This window comes from Erpetoichthys calabaricus, chromosome 3, assembly GCF_900747795.2.
Source record: "Erpetoichthys calabaricus chromosome 3, fErpCal1.3, whole genome shotgun sequence".
NCBI lineage: Eukaryota > Metazoa > Chordata > Cladistia > Polypteriformes > Polypteridae > Erpetoichthys > Erpetoichthys calabaricus.
In genome coordinates this window covers 274,285,335-274,308,328 of record NC_041396.2, presented here as the reverse complement: position 1 = coordinate 274,308,328, position 22,994 = coordinate 274,285,335, and the positions used below count along the sequence as shown (strand labels likewise).

At 38.4% G+C, this 22,994-nt stretch overlaps 1 protein-coding gene across 1 annotated transcript; it reads left to right on the top strand.

Annotated features, from left to right (window-relative positions):
• The first annotated feature begins 911 nt into the window (after positions 1-911).
• Positions 912-20,848, top strand: LOC114648965 (uncharacterized). The gene is made up of 9 exons (XM_028798326.2): positions 912-1,761; positions 5,815-5,918; positions 6,598-6,701; positions 9,113-9,290; positions 11,846-11,963; positions 13,516-13,607; positions 17,017-17,111; positions 19,170-19,310; positions 20,493-20,848. The coding sequence occupies exons 1-9, from the start codon at positions 973-975 to the stop codon at positions 20,615-20,617; spliced, it is 1,746 nt and encodes a 581-aa protein (XP_028654159.1). The 5' UTR covers positions 912-972; the 3' UTR covers positions 20,618-20,848.
• The last annotated feature ends 2,146 nt before the right edge of the window (positions 20,849-22,994 follow it).

The window sequence follows — 22,994 nt, the reverse complement described above, 5'->3', positions numbered from 1 at the left end:
TGATTGCTGGGAAAAACTACAGCTGCCCCTCAACCCTGCTCTGCATAAGTGTGTTAGAAAAGGCAATGCATTGTTTGTCTGATGACTAAACATCAAAATCCACCAATGTGATGTGCAAGGGTGTCTCTTTTTGCAGCATGCTTTTTCTATTTAAGTCCTGCTACACATACTGAACCCAGCTGCCCAGAGCTTTGGGGCAAAAGCACCAAACACTGTGCCACAATGCCACATTCACCACTACTCTACATGTAAAATTTCTTACAGAAGTGAATCAAACATTATGGAATATTTCTGCCTGTGCTTTTAACCATTTCCTTACTTATATGTGTAAATTCAACAAGTATGGGTTGCTTACCATAAAGAAAAAAAGAAAACAAAAATAACCTCACAGAAGCCAGTGTTTACTCCCTCTGATGATATTTTAAATTATCATTCATCGAAAATGACCATACGGGTAATAGTATTGCCATACATTGGACTAGGAAAAACAAATTCAAGCTTACGTTTTTTAAGTGTCCTTTAACCAAGCATAGGAATAAAAAATACAAAAAGAGATTTAATTAATATCTTTTTGGTTACTTCTTGACAACAATGAGATCAGAAAAAATAAAATGGAGACCTTTTTTTGTCTCATGCTTCTCACATCTTTCTTCTGTGAAAAAATGCTCAAAAGTATCCCCTCTTGAGTTTCAGCAGAGATCTCAGCAAAGTCAGACAGTGAGCTAAGATCTTCCAAGTAGAGTTTGAATGTATTTTACAAATCTTTCCAGAGCATTCCCGATTCATGATTGACATCAGCTGGACAAAAATGACTCCCATTAAATGAAACAATCAGGGCGAAATTACAAATGACTTAACCACTAATCTCTTCTTAATTAAACAGTTACTGAAAAAAAAAACCGATTCTTTTCGCTAAATAGAGGGCGCAATTGCCAGAACTGTTTTCTGTGATACGGTAGTGATTCACGCACTATGCCAATTCGCGTTAACATGAAAACATTTTTTTTGTTTCTTTTTCTTTATGTTCTAAGTATGGTTAGCGCTCTCGAGGAGCCGCGGCCAACTGAGGTGGACGAGTCCCTGCTTGGTAACGTTTCTGTTGAAGGTGAAGTGTGGGTGAGGAGTCCAGTGAAACCGTTGTTGCTCCGAAAAACCTCATACCAGTTTTCGGCAAATCGCTCTCGGCACGTACAAAGACTGCGTCTACAACCACATTTCTTCCCCAAGGACATAGCATCTCCTAAGGCACCCCGCTTTCCCATTCGACCAAAGGATGGTATGCAGAATGTAGCGGTTACCCCGCTGGTTCGATATCGACTCCTCACCCCTGACTGGGCAAACAGACCCCGCGAGTCTCTGTCCGAAGTTGGCTTCGAAAAGTCGGGTCAGTCCGCGCGGGCATTTACTAAGAAAGTAGAACGTCAACGAAGCCGGGTGCCAGATGGCGTGCCATCCTTGAAATTTGACTCGGTCCGAGCTGAAGAGGCATGGGATCCCCACATTAATGTGCTTCGAAAAGGAATCGTGAGCTACCCAATTGTGCGCCATAAGGGGTCCGCACTTCTACAACCCGTACGGATTAAATGTGGAGACCAGACAATGCGGGTGGAGGTTGACCTGGCCTTTTTCGAATCTGGGGACTCGGGGCAAATGAGAGATGTTTTACTGGGGCCTGACTGTTTGCCAAATGGCAAAAGTGCCTCATCCAGCCGGACTGTCATTTTCATCTATAAGCATCACGAATGTGGCAGCAAGCGCACTGTGAGTACCGGAAACCAGACCACCAAGCGTACAGTTACATTAATAAGAGATGACCAAGTATTTTGGGGCGCTCTTTTAATAACACGAGCATCGTTTCATGGTTTAAGCGCCTTGAGCGTGTATGTGTGTATAAATTTAGTAATTCTCTTGATTTAGAGCTCTTAACGTCATGCATGCTTGAACTGTTGCTTGCCGATTTCGGTATTTTCGGTTGGGCCACGCGGAGCTAACTAATCCTTCTTTCCTGTAATCCTTAAACTTGTCCGCTTTGTGAAGAGTGTTAAATAAAACACAGACCATTTAATGAGACTTCCTGTTAGGAAGGAGTTGTTCATACAAACTTAAGGAGCGCTCTTTAGCACACTAGAAAAATTTTATAATATGAATTATAATACGAATCTTTTTGAAGCTGTTTAATCTGTTGTGGGTGGTGGGGAGCCAGAGCTCGTTTTCTTAACGGTAGAATTCGCGAACATTGTTCAGTTGTTGTAGATTTGTATTTAAAAGGGACTTGGTCCACGGATAAACCAAAATGATTGTATAATGGTTATAATGAGTCGACTTTATAAAAATTTTATATACAGCGCCTTTCAGAGAACAAATCATTCCGAGACCGTGGCACATAAAGGATACAAACAACTGTACTGTTAAGATGTATTTTTAAAGTACATTAAAGGCAGGGGTGACTGGCGAGAACAAAAACCTGCTGATCCTAAGGCGGCCAGTCATTTTAAAAGTAAATTGTTCATGAATAATTTAAGCTCAATTTTAGTTTAACCGTTTTTAAGCTTAATAAAAGTAATTTTCTGATTTTATACATTAAATTCAATTGGCTGTTGCAGTTGCCAATCTAAAGCGCAAATGATTCAAAGGTTGCTTTTGCATCTGCATGTGTTTTCTTTACCCACAAATACATACTGCACTTTTAAATAAAATCCATACTTCAATTTCTGAAAATCCCCTTTCTAAGAATTTCTGTGGACAGATGCAAAAACAGTAGATCAGTGCTTAACTTGTCAAAATGAGAACTAATGACCTATAATTGCATGATTTTTTTTTTTTTTTTTTTTTTAAACAGAATTGACTCCTGCAAAAACGGTTTGAAGTGAATTGCCCAGTACTGTGGCTCTGCAAAAAGCCCATTTCAGATCACTGTTTTACAGTTTGTGTGTTTAAGTTTCAGAAAACTTAACCCCAGATTTTTTAGAGGCTTATGTGCACGATCAGGCATTCCCAACCTGGGGTGCAAGAGAGCATTTCATGGAGTGTGTAAAAGTTGCGTCACAATTTTTTAAATTTGAGGAGCATTGTCTGATTTTTATCATGGCGCTATCGGGGTCTTGCAGTGTGCCATCATTTGTAGGTCATACGTTAGTGTTCCTGTTCTGTTATATGAAAGCAATCGAGCATTGAGCACACATTTATCACCTGTGATTGAGTCGCAGAAATGCGCATACTCGCGGGTTCCTTGCTGTGGGCCGAGTGTGGAGTTTGGACCTTTTGGGGCGATCTGTAGAGCAGGCCTAGGCCTGGTATTGATTTATGTGTAAGCCCCGATCGTGAAACGTCACTGATTTTTGAGGTTCGGTTGACATTTTTTGCTAGGTAAGGGGGATTTGAAATGGATGCTGGTGTTCCTGGCAGTAACTCGGCAATTTCAACTGTGGGTCACATTGGTTTTTGAACTGCAGTGCCGGTGTTCTGGGAGACAAAGCTTGTCGACTGTGCTTCATTTCTTAGTGATGCACTGACGCCCATTCCTTCACAGGGACCTTCAACCTCCAAAAAAACAAACCCCTTGATTGTTGTTCTTGTCACTTCCTCATTGCGCTTGATGCTTTGGAGGATACCCCAAACCTTTGATTATAAATCTTGTGATTGTAAATAGAATGCCAAAGATTCACAGGGGGACACAAAGGAAGATTGCCCAATTTTATATTGAGATTTTATGCACTTAAAAGCTTTTTAATTTTGTTCACCCACAGTTCAAAAAATCAGAAATTTGATTTGAGCGTGAATTCTTTTGTAGGGGGTGCAAACAAATTTTCAAGGGGTGCCTTGCATAGAAAAGGTTGGGAATTACTTGGCTAGACGATATGAAGATATTTTAAAGTAGGAGTTTTGGGCACCCCAAGGAGCTCCTGCCTTTTGTTCCAGACAACTCACTAAATTAGGGTAGGAATCAAATTAATAACGGATGCCGTTTCCCAATTTGTGTGTTTTGAGTTCAAAATAGAAGTTAGGACATTTGGCAAATGATTAGAATACACCATGAATTGATACAGGATTTGTTTTTTATTCTTAATCAGTTTCATTCTGCTTTTTCCAGTTTTTTTTTTTTTAATCCATTAGTTACTAATCTACACACTAGTGGGTCTGACACTGAAGTAGTTGCAGCCTTTCAGCATTTTTTTTGGGTGTCTGCTCCCTTAATTTTAGTCTAATAATGACAGTTAAAAGTAAACACAAAGTGAATAGGAAAAAAGTTAATTTGACATCTTTAAATATTTGTATTTTAGCTTTAAAGTTAAATCGCACTGTTTTCCAAAAGTAGAATGAGGAGGAAAAATGACAAGCTTTTTATTAAATGTGATTAAGAGGAAAAAAGTCACTGGTTGTTAAATCTGTGCTTCTGTAACTCACTCCTGGGAACCACTTTGCAGGTTTTAAGTATTCGCTTGAAAAGTGGCATAGGGTCGGTAGTACTGGGGATGCTGTGGTACTGTTGGGTGGTTAGTACTGGTTGAAGTTGCAGATCCTGATGTTGGCAAGGTCCAATAGTTGGCTAACAGTTTAAAGAAAGGACTTCTAACACTTGCAGGCAAAGTTGACCACCTTACCTTGTGTATGTGAAGCCTGCGTTATAAAAGACTGCCTGTTCCTTTAGGCCAGCCTTGAATAGCAAGGATCGTCCTGCCAAAGAATAGTGTTGCCATGAATATGAAGTGTGACACACAGGCTGTGCTTCGCAGTCGCACAAACTACTTCCTTTCACAAATGGTATAAAGCTGTTTTGGCCTTGGAAACCCTGCTGGTGATTTTCCTCCAGCATCTCGTTTCTGGTGTGTGTGGTAGGTTTCCCTGTGTCCTTTCTGGCCATTGAACTGTAGCATTAGGGACTTGGAAAACCAATCTAAAAATAAGAACTCAACTTTATTACCTGTAGGTGCTGTTATTTTTTTATTTACTACTTTAGGTATGCCATTTTATTTCTTAATTGATTTTTCTTAATTTCAATGTCTTGCAAACTACTTTGAGCTATGTCCTTTGTATGGAAACGTGCTATAGAAATGCTGTTACAGTATACAATAACGATGGGTTATCAAAACTCCATCTTTCAAAAGGAAAGGTGCTATATAAATTTATTTCAAGTAACCTGTTTTTTAAGTCCTTTCATCCAGATAATGGTGTGAATAGCTTGGCCATTTTCAACTCCTTTCCAGTTGTATTGCACTTGATATCCTCCTCTTAAAATAAATCAACCTGTGCCTGATGATAAAGCAACAGTGAAAGTCAGAGGAGAACTTAAATGGTTTACAAATGTATGGCTTAAGTAGTTCAGAAAATCAAGATTAAAAATTATATGGCTGTCTTAGAACATGTACAAAGCTGCAGATTTAATTCTGTTTATGATTCTTCATCAAATGAAAAACATTCAAAGTTATACAAGGTAATTCTTACAAACTCGTCTCTTTAATAAGTTCAAGACTTAAAGGATTTCTGCAAATTGAATTTTTAAAATTGGCACCAGCCTTCGTTAAACAATACCCAAATTTCTCTGTATCCATAGTTTTCAGTTTGTCCTTTTTGGGGGCAAGGTAATGGCACAAGGCAAGATTTCCTTCTTCACATGCTTTATGGGATTCTGTGAGAATCCTACAGAGGAAATCTGTTTTCTAACCACTCCTTTGAGCCCTATGCAAAGCGGACATATTTTTGTATTTAAGCTTCATCTTGGACTGACCCTATAAAATGTAAGATTTAATATAGAGATATTAAGCTACAAACATGTGGCTTCCTCAGTTTTTTTTAATAGCTTTTGTTTTGATGCAGGTGACAGAAACTGAACTGATCTATTCAAATTTCATTCATTACAAATCCCCATTGAATGCTGATACTGGTGCCCCTTCGGTTAAGGTGGAGTGCCGCTATAGCAGGTGAGTATGGGATTGAGAAGACTGTAGATCCTGAAGGTTTTATACATTCTGTGTAATTTTGCAGTGGCCTACTTTAAGTTTGAGAGCACAGTATTGAGGATGTAGCTTGTGTTTTTTGTTTAATGTTTCCAATAGTTGGATTTCTCCGGTACTCCACTATAGGGCATAATAAAGGCTGGTATACTTCTTTTGACAGCCTGGTTCTTTAAGGTGCCCTTTTTGATAGCAAGGATTGCCCAGTGTTAGAATGGTGTGGTGCTCATTAGTTGCACAAAATGAGAATATACAAAAGGCAAAGATTTTTAGGGTTTCATTTGTTCAATTAAAATGTGTTTTTTATCCTGGTTTATCTACTTCTGTTCATGTGCATATTTCCTAATAACAGCAGGGTAAGAAACGGGATCTGCAGAGTATGTCCATCAATAAGTTATTTAAAAATGTAGATGGAATTATCTGGTTCAGAGTACAAATGGGGTCACCTTTAAAAGAATGCACCATAGTTTACCACACTTTTTTTTTTTTTTTTGTAGTAAGATCAAACAATTGTAGACTGTAGATTTATCGGTTGACTTGTCTAGTGGAGTAGCAATACTGCTGGCTTGTCAGTTTTATCTGCAAAATCCTAAACTGGCATCAGTTGTCCTTGGTTACCTTTTGAGTCTTTGTTGTTCTTCTGTAGGTTGACATCTGTGTCCACCCAAAATGTAAAGCCAACTTGGAAGACTCTGACCTCGACACGGTCTTCAAAGACTGGATTTGCTTTTTCATTTAAATTAATGTCTTGTAAGTAACCATGTGTGTGTCTTACTTTTTATTTGTAGGACTGAGAAATTTTAAGATTGAATTACAATAATCAGAAAATGTAACTGAATGTTATGCTATGCATACGTTTGAAGACTCTGTAGGTACTTTAGACCTCAAGGGACAGATTTCAGTAAGTCACTTTTGGGATTTTCTCAGTCTAATTCAGGGTTTCGGGGGGCCAAAGGGCTACCTTACCAGGATGAGGCAAAAGGCTGAAAACGGACCTGGACAGTACTTTAGTACAAGAGGACTACTCTCACTCGCATATGCACACCACTCCATTTGCCAATTCCCAATTAACATGTTCACACAAATGCCAGATATAAATGTAATTTGTTCTTTAAGTTTCAAGAAATGGAACTTGCAAAGCTTTTCAGTAATCACAGGCAAACTATTGAAGAGACTGACCATTATGAATATTGGGTGAATGTGAAACTCTGGAAATCTGGTCACCCTATAATTTACTATCGGATTCCTAAACTGGGACATGGGTAATAATAATAATAATAATTAATTACATTTATATAGCGCTTTTCTCAGTACTCAAAGCGCTATCCACACAGGGAGGAACCGGGAAGCGAACCCACAATCTTCCACAGTCTCCTTACTGCAAAGCAGCAGCACTACCACTGTGCCACCTGTGAGGGTAGCATGTATACCACACATAAAACCTAACCTTATTTGTTTAATTTCTGCTTTTTCATCATCCTCCCCCGCCCCCCCCAAAGTTTTGATTCCTTGGAGGAACTTTCACAAATGACCATGCAGGATTCCATGTTACACGGTGCTTGATGTGGAAACAATTGACAGTATGTCTGGTTTTATCTGCTTCAGGACCTACTTGCAATGCTGTTCAGATTTAAGTTTCATAATGTACCTCCCTCAATTTTTACCACATTATGCATATTACATTAAAGAGACATTGGGGTTTGTCGTGGTCCCCCAGGACCTTCATATGTTGTGAACTTATTTTTTGGAAGAGCAATGTTTTAAAATCTGGACAATTCGATATTCTTCATAGCTTGAAATCTGGACTGATGTCACCAGAATATACGGTCACTCTGTAATTACAACGAAATAGTCAATCATAAACCGGAGAAAATGGTATTAACATTACACTAAACCAACCTCCTAGCTCCAAGTAAATATATAGTTTTTCAGATCTCCATAAGGTAGTTAATTTCATACTAGGTAATTGTAAATGTACTGTATAAAATGCAAAGAAGGAAAAGTTGTAACGGTTAAATTGTTTGGAATGCATCAGGAGGACTGAGGTGCTGATGGACTAGTTCTTCTGCTTGTGGTCAAGCCACTGGAAACTTTTGCATCAGCAAGTTGTTTCCGCTTTATGAAGAGGTTTTAGCATGTGCCAGGTTAAAGGATTGCCTCAAACGGCCGGAGACTGTGAGTTGTACTGTACTCTGCCACTTGCATCAATAGTGGCTGTCGGAGGTGAAAGAGGAAAATTTATACAAGTTGGTGGAAGAGCTCTCAAGGTAAAATTAAAACTAAGAACCCCCCCCCCCCCCCCAAAATGATTTTCAAAGGGGGAATTGGGAATCTTGAACAGATATCATGGTGTACAGTTTTAAGATCTCTCCATAAAAATAGAATGGTCAGTAAATTTGCTTGAACATGAAGTGTGCCATATGTCAACAAAATTCATCCATGGGTGGCAGAGTTTTCATACAGACAGAGCAGCTTGGGGTTTTGCTGTCTGTGCTTCACACGTGTGAATGTACCTTAAAACACCCATTTAAACAGGTCTATGAAAGTCCTGGAGTAGAGAATGAGAATCAGAATAGTACTTCAGTTTGTCATGTTGGAATAAATGGTGGTTAATGCTTTGGACTTCAAACCCTAAGGCTGTGGGTTCAAATCCTGCTATGGCACTGCACGATTTGAGCAAGTCACTTGACCTGCCTGTGCTGCAATTGGAAAACCAAAAAAGAAATGTAACAAATTGTATCAAATGTAAGCTGCCTTAAATAAAGCTGTCAACCAAAGTAAATGTCAATATTCCATTTGAAGAAATTAGAGTACAAGCTGGATCTGATCTATCAAGTTTTTAAAAATTTTTTAATTATCAACCTCTGGTATAACATAAACAGGTCTGACTTCCTCTTACTATCGATAATGGGTTTATTGGTGGCAGAAGCAGCTCTTGGTTATCCAAGCCAGATGTTTTGTTTTGGGCATTGTTTGGGGACCGGACTGGTTTATTTAGGAGGGCTTCTATAAAATTCTCCTAGGGGACGAGAGCACTTAGATAATACTTTGTGTTCCATAGATTGGTAAAGCTATCTGTTTTTACTTGTTGCTTACTGTTGGGTTTCATACTTGAGTAATGTAATTCTTTGTCTTGTTTTCCACATCTTTGTTAATCGCAGCTAATTTTGTTTCCGAGTCTCTCTCCAATGTTTACTACCTGGGAGAGTTCATTTATTTTCAAGTATCTGTGGATCTTGGGAATCACCAGCACCTCAAACTCTACATTGACAGCTGTGTGGCAACTACGACGAGACACATAAACTCAAAACCTATTTATCACATTATTCAAGATTATGGGTAAGCAGTTTCTATTAACAGAACCTTTTTTAAAATCTGTTTTGTCTTTGCCTAAACTTTTATTCTTGTTAGGTCTTGTCCTTCCTAGAACTGAAAAGGAAGAAGGGAAAGCTTGAGTAACACAGTTAAAGTGGGGTGAACACAGGATGGGGAGACATGATGCTTAAAGGTCAAAGGAAGGTTTAATGGTGTAGTTGGCTACTGGAATGTGAAAAGAGAATGGATAGGACTACTGGAGCTGAAACAGATTCCTTTTCAGATGCATCTTTTTTTTTTTTTTTAAGAATATTACATGCAAAGCAAAAGACCTGGGCCACCAAAGAGAATTTTTAAAGATGGTTCTGGTTAGTCTTTTCACAAGCAAAGCGCATGCTAACAATCTAAAATTAGTATTTAAACAAATTCCTGGTACATTTTTATTGTGGAAACATTCATAAGATAACTGAGTGAGTAAGTTGGGTTTGGTTCACAATTGTCTCATTAATGCACCCCAGCCATCCCAAGTATTTGTTGAAATCAAGAGTGCTATTGATAGAATTTAAGTTAATGAAATAGTGATCAAGCCAGGTGTGATAATGGTGCAATTTCAATGGGTGAATTTAATGGTGACCCCAAATACAGGGGTAAATTGAGAAGAGCTTTGAAAATTTGCAGTGTTATGTCTGAATGATAGATTGCCAAGGCTATACTTGGCTAGCAGTAGGACAAACTATATTTTAACAATGTTCAGTTCAAGCTGGCCTAAAATTTTAATAAACTGGGTAAACTGAAAGGGTGAAAATGCATTGAAATACCCAAAAAATATTTACCTGAAATCATTTAAAGGTTGCTTCCCGTAGGAACAAAGGAAATCTGAAGTACTTATTCACTCCCTGCATAGTCCTCTGGCACCAAAGTATGTCTTTTGACCTAAAAGATGTCTTATTAAAAAATCTCGATGAAAAAATCTCTTGGCAATAGTCTCGTCTCAAGTCCTGCCCTCCTCTCAACCATTATTGGTTAACGGCCCATGCTCCTCACTTCTCATTCATGTGAATGCTTTTGTCAGACAGTTCCTGCACACTCGGATCTTATAAATTTTTTATGTTTAAAGTTCCCAATAAGACTTTATTAAATAATTTCATCCAAAGAGTTATCAACAGAAGAAATAAGATTTGGAAATGAGTATATGGGCAATCCTAGTACCAAGAAACTAAGTCAAACAAATTAACATGTTGATCGGTTACATGGCAAATTGGTTAAATGCGTATCAATAGACTATGCAGAAACAGTTGGTGTTAACGGTTGTAGATATTGTACAGGATATTGTAAGTTGATGTTTTCATGTTCCACAAGATCATCACCATCTTGTCTTCCACCGGCCGAATTACAATTGAAAGTTGCGTATGAGTGATGGGCTTTGCAATAGTTTAGTTGTAAACTTTAGTTGTATTCAAAATTGGTCGAGCAATTCTGACATGTACTACATTACCTTTGTCGCCTGTTAAAATTTTTCCATCTTCTGCGGATAACATTAGACACCAAAGGAGATCTTGATATGTCATTCGTATTAAAACATTTAGTTTTCCGTTTAGCTTTTGATATGACAATTAACAAATTACAGGGACATGCATTCGAAAAAGTCTATTAGAGCGAGAGAAACAATATTCACTCTGGGCAGTTATACCTTGCGTTGTGACGATGCAAGTCCAAACACAGAATCAAAATTCAATGCAATATTGACAGTTAATTCCAAATTGTTTACTGAAGTTTTACAGTAAAAGTGTAAGTTTTAAAAAGTGTATGCGTGTTAATTTCAAAGCCAAATGGAACGAAAATGTAGAACGCAACAAATACCTCTAAAGCAACATGAAATATAATTTTCTTTCAATTTATTACATTTTACTATTTTTTACTATTATGCATATAACCATTCTGTTTAAATTGAGTCATGAAGTGGCTAGCGCATAGCGCCCGCCTGAGGGTTGGCAAGCGAAGCGTAGTGGTTTTTTTTTTTTTTTTTTTTTTTTAAAGAAATAAACTGGTTTCTTGGCTACAACAAGCATATAATACTCTAAAGTGCATATGACTAAGCACTGAGATACAAATAGTTTATACAGCATTCATATGGTTCACAAACAAGAGCTGCTTGTTGAGTAGAAGAGTCACTGTGGTGACTCCGGGCATTTACTTTTCTGTAATTGAACAATAGTGATCTACTCAAAAAATTGTCAAAGATCGGAGTTCCTAGGGAGGACATAGCACCCAATGCTAGGTGCAAACATAAGGCCTCTAATATTTTGGTGTTTTAGGCTGAGATTCCAGTGGAAGTTTTGTCCTTTTGCAGCTTTAATATGTATATAATTTAAGTGGCTGGTCTCTCATGCTAATCATTTGTCATGCTTAGGTTAAGTGTGATAAGTAATTTTGCTTTTTGCAGTAGTCAAATCTAAACTTTTTAATCTCTGTAAAGATGGTCACCGAGTAAAATGGCTGACAGAACGAGTAACTTTCTAGTAAGGCTTTGCTATTTATGCCCTCTGAGATTAAACATACCTGCTTTTTCACTTTTTCAGATGTCTTGTTGACAGCCGAACAGAAAATTCATTTTCCACCTTTGTCTCTCCCCGCACCAATGAAGTTCTTAGATTCCAGATGAAAGCCTTTCAATTTGAGGACCACCCTGCTGATCAGGTGAGATCATGAAATCTGATTCTAGCCGCCACTGGTTTCCCATCCCTTTTAATTATTTGTTGTCTATTGCTGGATGTGCTTCAAGTCTCTGGCTACCTGCAGCCCTGAATTGGAATAAGCCTGGATGAAAATAAGCAGATAATCGGTGAAGTCCATTTCACTATGTGACTCTTAATGCTGGCTGTTTATCATAGTCTTGCATTAGTGCTTGGAGATAGGTGCTGTATCAAATTCACTACATAGATGTAGTCTTTCCTAGATCAATTTTATACTTTGCTCCTTTTTAAAATTGGGATGAGAAGGCTATTCAGCCAGCGAAGCTTTTCTATCTTGTTTGCCCAAGTCCTGCTGCCCACCACACTGCTTGGCCATTTTTTCCCCTGTATCTGTGGTTCAAGTGACACAACGTTTTGCAAAAATCGGCATGCATGTCCCTGTGTTCTTGTGAATGAATGTATTTTAATGTAACCTCTGGGATTCACTATACTAATTCCTTTAATTTTAAAAAACTGTTTGGTTTTCCTGAAAGGATTGAACTCCAATTTCACCTCATGGTTTATATCTGTCCTGAATCAATGTAGCTGCTAAGTCTTTTTTGTAATATTGGCACAAAAATTGTACACAGTACTCCAGGAGAGGCCTCACTAGTGAATTTTATTTAAGCATAACCTCCTCCTTTGACTTGTATTCCACATTGTGCAGTTATATCCTGGCCATTTTCTTAATGGTGTCTGTACAGATTACCAAATTACTCCTTCCTTAGTGTTACGGTGGTCATCCCTCTTCTCTGTAAAGTGGTGACCACCCGCAGTTGACACAAGTTTTGACAATTTATTTATTTATTTATTTATTTATTTTTTTTTTTTCTCTCTTTATTTTATAAAAGAGAACCTGTACTTCTCGGATATCTAGACACCTCATGCATTTCTACTTCTATTTTCATAAACTTCTACAGGTGTATTTTGGCATCCATTGTCACTGGTGGCATTACATTCTGGTATGGTTCCTGCTCAAATCAAGAACGCACACCACTGTAGAGGGTGGTGAGCTAAGCAGCTAAGAACATCCCACTGAAATGAGCTGCCTTCTGTTTAGGACCAATATGACCCTTCCTGCCATAGAAAGGCAAACCAAATCATTAAAGTTCATTGCCACCCCGCTTTATCGTTGTTCACACTTTTTCCCTACAGGCCAGTTGATTTAAGTAATTTTTACCAACAGGATGTGTGGCTGCTGATCTAACAATCACAAGAACCCATTATGATATACCCAGAAACATGTTTGTAATGTTAAAGGTGAAAAGTTTCATACTGCTTGAGTTTGTGTGTCTTTTGGTGGGGTTATTGTCAACCAAACTGTGGAGACATTCAAGTAAGAATTCCATTATACCTTGTACACATAATGAACTTGGAAATGGACTACTTTTCAGAAGTTCAACGTGTACGTAGGTTTAAACTTGGAAGACATTCCAGTATGGGTGACCTTTCTTTCGCTGACTTTAGTTCCACTAAACCTTCAGTATCTTTACGTTTAATGCTCTTAATCCTTGCAGATTTTCATCCATTGTCATGTAAAGTTGAGTGAGGACAGCAGTGAGCCCAATGAATATTTGAAGAGCTGCACATTTAACCCAGTCACAGAAATGTGAGTTATGTTCCTTCTGTTTGAATTTTGTGGGGAGTAGTAGGTTTGTGGATGATGGGAGAAGAATCTGGTGAAGAGGAAGCTACATTCATGATATCAATCAAATTTAAATCTACACAAGTTTTTAGAACAAAAGTTCAGTGATAACAAATGTGCAGTTAAAACTAGCCTTCCTAAAATAAAGCATACTAATTTAGTGCATGGTTTGTAGAAAAAAAAAAAAAAAGTTTGAGACCCAGGAATCAAACGCATTGTGTGTGTTTTTTTTTTTTTTTTTTATAATATAAATATATAACAAACACAGAGGTATATACAATACTGCCTGGGGTGTTAAACTCACAACCTGGAGGTCTGCAGTGGCTGTTAGTTTGCCCTACATAATTAATAAAATCAATAGAAGGAAAACCGAGGGGCTAACCTTAACATAGAAAAGCCCCCAGCCCTCCCTGTCCCACCCTGATCCATGGATAAATCTCTATCCTTTTGCAACCAGATTTTCCCCAGCAAGAATCCTGAATAAGCCACAACAGAAGAAATTTAAAAGAAAAAGGGGCCATAGTTGACAGAAAATCCAAGTCAAGGCATTGTAGGAAACCAGGATTTACAGTATTGAGCAGCAGCAGTCCAAGGTTGCATTCCTGGAGGCACCATTATCTGTGCTATGGACAATTTAAAATGTATTAACTTATAGAATGATGACTGCCAATTTTCTACAGTGAACTGACCAACTCTGATCCTGGAGGGCTATTGTGGCTGCAGGTTTTCCTTCCTGCTACTTTTTTCATTGGTGACCAATTTCTGCTATTAATTGACTCATTATTTTTTTTTCTCTTCATTTTAACTGCATTATTTTTGAAGACTCCTCCTGAGTTGCTTGCTTTTTCCTTAAACAGTCAAACAAAAGTGAGATGTGAAGCAAGCCAACGGATGACCAGTGAAGTTGTGGCCTTGAACTCCAACTCTGGATTTCTTAATAGCAGATTCTTGTTAGTTAAACCTGTTTTTTAATTCCATGGTTTGTTGATGCTCTTTCTGCCACAGCATATTTCCAAAATAGATGCCCTAAGAGCATTTTAAAAATGTTTAGTGCTCCTGAACAGATGCATTATCTGAAAATAAAAGTGAAAAACTCAGTATTGTATTATAGACACAGTTTAGTTGGTCATGTGTTGACACAATTAGTATCGCATTATTTGGATGCTAATTAAGGAAAAACAATTGAGGAGGCAGAGTATTAAATAGTAAGCAGATTGAAAAGTAAGGAAAAAATGGCAAACTGGTTACTAATTAAGAAAATGGTTAGAATGTAAAATTTGCAGCCATGGTAGCACTCCAGGATGGGAGTTAGACACCCCTGTTCTTTGTAATGTGGTTAGATGCCTTCCAGTGGTGGGCAATAGTTGGACTGCTAGTGCCCTAAAACAGAATAATTTTCTTTCAGGAAGTTTAAGTGGAAGCCTAGAGTGGTCTTAAAGAAGAGAGGGCTTAAGGCAAATATGGAATATTTAAAGAAGATAAGTGACATGTAGGTCCAAAAGAGACCAGGACCTGTGCTAGAACATGTAGAGAAGTGCCAGGTAACAACGGAACCGAGGCCCATCAGTTGCCGCTTACATAGCGCAGGATGAAGTCTATGTAGAATTCTGAATTGGGTGTGCTCATAGTTTTGATTTCCAGAACAAAACCTTGCATTGGAGAAAATCTCCCATGAGAGAGCTCTGCCAATCATGCTACAAACTTTTTTTTTGTTTTTTGGTGGGGGAGACCGACAATAGAATACAATGAGTGGTTATGTAGACTAATTCCTGTACTCTGCCAAGTAGATGCAAGAAGGAAATACAAAGGACTGGCTGCCAATTAGGGAAGAGGGGTTATGAATATGGGAGTCAATTGATAATTAAGTACTTGTTTTGTCTTGGTAGAGTAATATATTGCTCTACTTTCCCTTTTGTGTTATGTAGCCTGTGTCAGAATTCCTCACATCTCCCAGACATACAGTACAATACCTTTTATAAACAGTGGTAAGATATAACTCCCCACCCTCCCTTCTACATCTCTAACCTCAGGCAATTAGGTTTAGTAAAATACAGGCAGGAGTTAAGTTACACATAAAATAATGTGTTGATGATGATCATAAATAACAATATGCAAAGTACGTACTGTATGAATATTGGCAACCATACAACCTGATAAATGTTGGTGTAGTTTCAGGCGGCACACAGACTTGTTAGTTACCTAAAAATGTCTCTAGTTAAGGCATCATTGGTGGTCAGCTTTCTTTAGGATGGGCTGCATGCCTGTCTCAGTATGGCTGCCGAGCTGTGCTCTTCGTTGTGTTGTCCTTTTCAGTTCATGGTGTGTGAGATGCCACCCCATCATTTGGTAAAAGAGAGAGAGCAAGGTAAAACAAGCAAATTTTATAGGTTTTCCTTCCAACCCCTAGCGCCAATAGGGCGTTGTGGTACTTAAAGGCTTCTGATACAAGCCAGTTCCAAACAGCCATATTTCAAACAAATGGGGGAATAGCAGTTTCACACCTGCCATCCCACAAAACCATATGTTCAGGTAAGTTTGGCAGTTAGGCAGTCTGGCTTTCCTATGGGGGTTGACTGAGAAACAGCAGAGAAACATTAGCCAAACTTGTTTGAGGCATCACTCCCCCGTCCCCAAACCGTGTCCTAAAATTCAAAGTCACTATTTCCAAAAAGGGGGGTGGGTGGGATATAACACGAATGCTTTTCACTAATGTAACACTAATATTACATTGCCTAAATTAAAAATAGACATACAAAATATTTATCAAGTTGTATGCAAAATTTCACATCACACCACTATTGCTGCTATGAAAACATGGTAGTTTTCCTTCGTTTTGTCCTTTTTGTTTTTGCAATTTGTAAACCTTTTGAATGTCCCTGAACAAACGGTCTAACTTATGCAAAGCAGAACAGATAATTGGCCAACTCTGGTTTCTGAAAGTCAAACTTATTCTATTTCTGTTTAAACATATTTCATTCTGCCACTGATTTGCTGTAATTCTTCCAACTATTTTAACTGTGTTTCTCTTTTTGGATGCAAACTTCTTATGGACAAGATCAATGTTCGTCAGATCCTTTTCAAATATTTCATGAAACATTGTATGCTGGATACATGGGTGTGTAAATGTGATCAAGTAAGCTGGTCATCTATTGGCTTTTTGTTTTCCTGCTGGTCAACCTGAAAAGGAATTAAGGGTTTTGAATTCTCAAAACAACCAATTTTAAGGCTAAACAAGTTTCCTCCATTTGCAATAGTAATTGGGTTAAGTGGCTGGAACTTGCAGTCCTCCAGGATCTGAATTGGCCATCCCTGCTGTAAGTTATAACACCAGCTGTTAGGTGCTTGACCAATAGAGGTGCTTGTTTTCTTTCAGGTGGGAAGAACTGGAAGGCTGGTCCCAGGCCTGTGACTGCTGTGAGATGCGTTGTGGGAGGACCCCGCGAAATAAACGGGTTGTCGGCTTTGCAAGTAATTTTTGGGTTTCAGTTGCCTTTCTCCATTTTGTTAGTGTGGTGGTGGGAGGTGGCTCTGCAATATATGGAATGATCCCTGCCATTGAGTGGTTATGTCAAGCTCATTTCAGGAGAAAAATAGGCTTTCTCCAGGGCCAATCTGTAAAGTGCAGTGAAAGGTCCTCAGTTCCTCTTCCTTTTTATCCATGTACTCTGGTTATCCTATGATGTTCAAAAAAAAATTCTGTGAGCTTAAATGGCTAAACAGGCCCAGTTTTGGGGTGAGTGGGCCCTGTGATGGGCTGATTTCTTGTATAGGGCTGGTTTCTGCCCAGAGCCTGATGCTGCCAAGACCAAACAATCCAATTCAGGGTCATGATGGACCAAAACCTGTTTTGAGAATATTATGAGATTAATGGGTGGCACAATAGAGATATTTAGCTCTTTAAGAATACTGGACATAGATGCGTGTTCTTTTAACATGCATTTGAAATACATTTCACAATACAGGGAACAAATTTTATTGCATTAAATGATCATTCAGTTGAAGGCAGTTCCTTATAGACACTCCGATCTCCTATTTGGGGATTTCCTCCACATGTCTTTGTGTACAGGGGCTCAGTGTTGCTGGATTAGAAAACGGACTTCATTATGGCATGTTCATTTTGTGGATTCAGTAAGCCAGACCTGCTGTAATGAAATGTCTTTTAAATGTAAACTTGTGATCAGTAGCAAAAGGTACCACAAGACTGACGGCCGCAGCTCTCCATTATGCAAGCCAGAAGTTCTTGCATGTGGCTTTTTTTTTGGTGGGGTTGTTTTGAGGTTGTTTTGTTCTCTTGAGCTTCTGTAAAATGTTAGTTTTCCCCAACAGACAAAGTAATCTAAAAGGGCCTTTTCCAAACTGTTGCTAAAACATTGGAAGTACACAATTGTGTAAAATGTCTTTAATGCTCCATAACAATGCTACAGCATATGTTCGTTCACTGGAGCCTAGCTCAGACACTGAAACCTCCCCAAACCTCTATCCCTTCTCCATCAAACTTAGCCATAGGTAATGTGCAGTCCAGAAGGTAGATGAATCTGGATTTTGCAGATGCCTGGAGAACACTATCAGACTGTAGTGATGAATCATGCTTCAGTGTCTGGCAGAGTCCAATGGTGGCATACTTTACACCACTCCAGCAGATGCGTGGCATTGCACATGTAGTGATCTTATGCGTTGTGTGCAGCTGCTTGAACAAGGAAGCCTGTTTAATGAAACGTACAACATACTGTTCTGGTCCTAACGTTGCTTTCACTGGCAGTTTGGACCACTGTGAATAATACAATTTTAAAAAAAGAGGTTCTTAAGTTCTATGTACTTCATGCAGACTCAGTATTACCACAAAGTGCTGGTCTACCACTTTTTTGGCTAAACTGTTTCTCCTATACTCCACAATTATAGCACTTGCAAATGACAAGGGCAGATCTAGCACAGCAGAAAGGTCATATTGTTTTGGCCATACAGTATATATTGCATTGGATGATCTGTTCTTGGGTGCAGTATAATGTGACAGCACATTGTATTTCATGAGGGTTTTTACAATAGTACACTGTTGTGAACCTTTTGAACATCTGTGCTCAAGTCAAAGCAAGCACAATTTCAGTGTAGGATTTCTTGAATGAGAAATGATTGAGTTTGGCAAGGCTCTTGTACTAGCATTGTCAAAGTATTCAGTTTCCTCTTTACTGTTAGTTGCATTGGGAGGAATTATCTGCACGTGGGCTGAAAGAATATCTCATATGCTTAAAATGCAAGATGCCATCTTTTAGAATTTTACAAGATGGAAAAGGCATCCGTTTTTATTCCTGTGTCAAAATTGTAAAATGTGTCAGAGAGTGGTAAGTTCGAGGACCTACTGAAAAGTAGGCCAATGGAAAATGGTTGCTGTGTTAGAGAATATAATTCTCCTTTTCTCCTTGAAGCTGTGTGTATAAACTGTGTGTGAATGTAATGTTAGTTTTTAACAAGATAGTCAGTCTGTCTTCCTGTGTGTGTTTTCTTTCACCCAATCCCTACATCTGGATCAAGACTTTTCCCAACTGGACACAAACTTAATAGTTGGACCGCTTCAAATCACAAAGCCTAATGGTAGCTCCAATTTGATATTGAGCAGTGGAGGCAATCATGAGAACCACACACTTTGGAGTCATATCCGGGAGCATCTAGAAGGTAAAGGAATGCTTCATGTTAAAGTATAGAAATGAAACCTTTGTTGAAATGAAGATCTGAAGGGAGCACTAAATACTTCATTTTAACCAATATATTTTAACGAAGTGGCACAACATGTATCTACAGTATATTATCATGCATTCTGTATTGTAAATTGCAATATTTTTCCTCTAGTTTTTGTTCTTTGATTAAAAAGTGATTCCTTTTTATTAATGATACATGGATTGATATTGGAGCTGTAGCTGATATGAATCCTAATATTTTTAAACTTTGGGGAACAAGCACTCATTGATGCATAATAGAGATTTTGGGAGACTAAATTGGCATATAGTGTTGGAGGTTTAATTCGAGAGTCATGTGCTATACTTACTAGCTTAAAGTTCATGCACCAACCTTCCCAAAATGGGCAGGTTCGTGTTTAATGCTTCTCCATTTCTGAAATGGGTTAAATATAAGGAGATCATCTGGGATAAATCTATTTTTAGAAGATGTTGCTTAATCTACAGTCAAAGGGATCATAAATTATATGTTGACATGTAGAGGCATAAACTGTACACTTACATTTTGGTAGCCCGCCATTGGTTTTGTCTGGAACTGCAGAGCTAAATTCTGACTCTGGGATTATAGTGACAGCATGTTTTCGTTCCAGCCTATTCTGTAATGCAGTATCAGTCTCTTAATTGAAGTGCTTGTTTAGCTTTCTCTCCACATCTACCTCACAAACGAAAAATGACTTCCATCTGCCATTCAGAGTGGGTTTTATGAAAGTCATGACAGTATGACGAGCAATCAAGAAGACAAATAGAAGCTCCTATTACAGTAATACAACTAACATCATACAAATACAGAAGTTAGTTCCCTTGTCATTTGCAGTTCTATTTTCCACCTGTGCATAGATGCCTTTAAATTTTAAAGCCCCTCAGATGTGTAGTTTCCCCAACAATGAAGAATAAGGATACAGGCAGCATAATTTTAAATAGTATGTTTTCCCCATAAACAATTTTTGGTTTCTGAATTAAGAAATTTGGAAACCAAGCCTGAGCTTCCTCAGGATTTCCCACCGGTTTTAAGAGCTTGTCTGACAGCTTGACAGCTGTGCCTTGTGATGCAGTGCTAGGTTTGTGTTACTCATATCATGAATGTGTGCATATCGAACACTCTGCCTTTCTTTTGCTCTCTTAGGTACCTTCAACATGGGCATTATTCAGATCTTTGCTATTGCAGCAGCGATGTTGAGTGCTCTTGGATTCCTCATTGGGGTTCTATGTCTCTGCTCTTTAAAATCAAAACCATCCTCAAAGACGTGACAATAAACTTTACAACACATACTTTGTCTGATTTCTGTTTATTTTAAAGCAAATTGTTGCTGATAGTGTTAATTCCAATAGTTCTTATGGGTCATTGGAATATATTTGTGGGGTGTCTGGAGTTGCTTGCTTTAATAAAGATTGTATGTAATGCGCTTACACTAATGAATCGAACCTTTTTAAAGGTGAGATGGTGGCTTGAATTGTATATAAAGGTTTTCTGAACTGTAACTATTTGTTAAAATGGTTTATTCCTCAATGCAGTCTATGGGACTTTATACATGGTGCATAAAGTTTTTGGGATTAGAGCTGGTGTCAGTTTGCTCCTCATTTAGTGAGTTAAAGGTTGCTAGATAAAGCCCCCGCCTTACAAGCGTATATTTAATTTAAAGCATTAACTGAGACTTCTGTTAAAATATAAACAAGACTGGTATCCAAGTCTCTCACATGGCTCTCAAAATTTGCTCAGGTGGCTACTTTCCCTGCTGGTTTTCAGTTGAACTGATTTTATATTGACCTTTTACTTTAAGTGGTTTTCCAGTGTGTGTTGTGTCAATCCAGAAATTACTAAACTGCACTTTTTTTTTATTGGAATGCAGCAAGCATGTATATAACTGCATGAGGACAGACTGAACTTTTGTTTTCTTTTTTTTTTTTTTTTTTGGTTAAAACTTGTTTTGATTTTAATAAAATTTAAAACTTTCGTAAAAAATACTATAGATGGGTCATTTATACACATTTAGGTTGCTAACTTGCTTTGCTTAGAGTTATGAAGAACTGAAGGGTAAATTGGCATCCTGTGCAAAGTTCAGTCCCGATCTATCATTCAGTAGCCACACCACCACACACACACACTTATTCACGTCATTATTTAACCAGACCTGAGTAGCTTTGAGAGATAGTAGTGCTGCCGTAATACAGATATCTGACCAGTTCAGGATTAAATCTGTGATCTGCACTAACCAGAATAACCTACTTTAGGAAGAAAAAATGTAATACTTTGTAGCCCAGCCTTGGGACTATTAAAGGCAAATAGAATGAAGCATATTTTCTTACAAAAGATGTGGCTCAATGTTTCAGAGGATGATAAAAATGTTATCTTTTTATTAACATTACAAAAAAAAAAAAAAAAATAGTATACAAAAAGTGAATGACACACATTTATATGACATATAATTAACAGAGGTAAAGTTTTTAAAGCTAGACCTGTAAATCTTCACACAACTGAATTTGGGGATTTTCTGTCATTCTTCTGCAGGTCCTGACTAGCTTTGTCAAGTTGGATGGAGAGGATTAATGGGCAGCTATTGTCTGGTCTTACTGGAGGTGCTGAATTGGGATCAAGTCTGGCTCTGGCAGGGCCACTCCATGACATGCAAAGAGTTGGCTCTTAGCATCCTCTTTGTGTTGTGCTTAGGGTCTCTACCCTGTTGGAGGTTGGCCCTCAGACTGGGCTGAAGGTCTAAGTGCTCTGGTGCAGGTTTTCATTTAGGATAGCTCTATTTTTGTCGGTTCAGCTTTCCCTCGATCACATCTAGTCTTCAAGTTTCTGCTGCTGAAAAACAACCCCACGGTATGATGTCAACCTCATGATTCATTGTTGGAATGGTATTGTGCAGGTGAGGAGAGGTACCTGGTTTCTTCCACATATAACACTTAGAACTAAGGCCAAAAACATAAGTCTTTGTTTCATTAGAGCAGAGAATCTTGTTTATCATAGTGTGAGAGTCCTTTAGGTGCAAAGTCCATGCATGTTCATGTGTCATCTGCCATAAACAGATTAGTGGACCGTTGCAGGTATGTTTGCCCTTCTGGAAATTTCTCCCATCTACAAACTGCTTCTATGGAGCTCAGCCAAAGTGCCTATTGGTTTCCTGGGGCGTCATGTATGAGGCCATGCGTAGAACTCCCACTATAACATGGAGTAAGCACAAAAGCGGGAATGTGCGTACGCACAGAAAAATCCAGATGCAGGAATCTGTGCGCACGCAAACTTTCACGTTCTTCCACTACATAAATGCCGATCAGTGTGAAAAGTAACGCATGTGCACGCGCCTTCTGTCCCGCCCCAACTCCTCCCAGAATTACGCCTCTTTGAATATGCAAATTGATATAAATAGCCTTCTGTGAAAAGACAATGGGAAAAGCACAGGGGAAAATATAAGAATTTCAGCGAATACCAAGTGGAGGCAAAGGAAAAACGTACTATTTGTTGGTTTAAACAGTGATATAATCAACAAAAGGAAGTTGATCGAGTGACATAGTGTCGGAGAAACTTGAAAGCTCAAGATCACAAAGTTGCACAGTGCCCGAAATAAAAAAGAAGTCACATATCAAAGTTGGCATGAAAAGGCGACTCGTAGCCTACCGTCTGAGT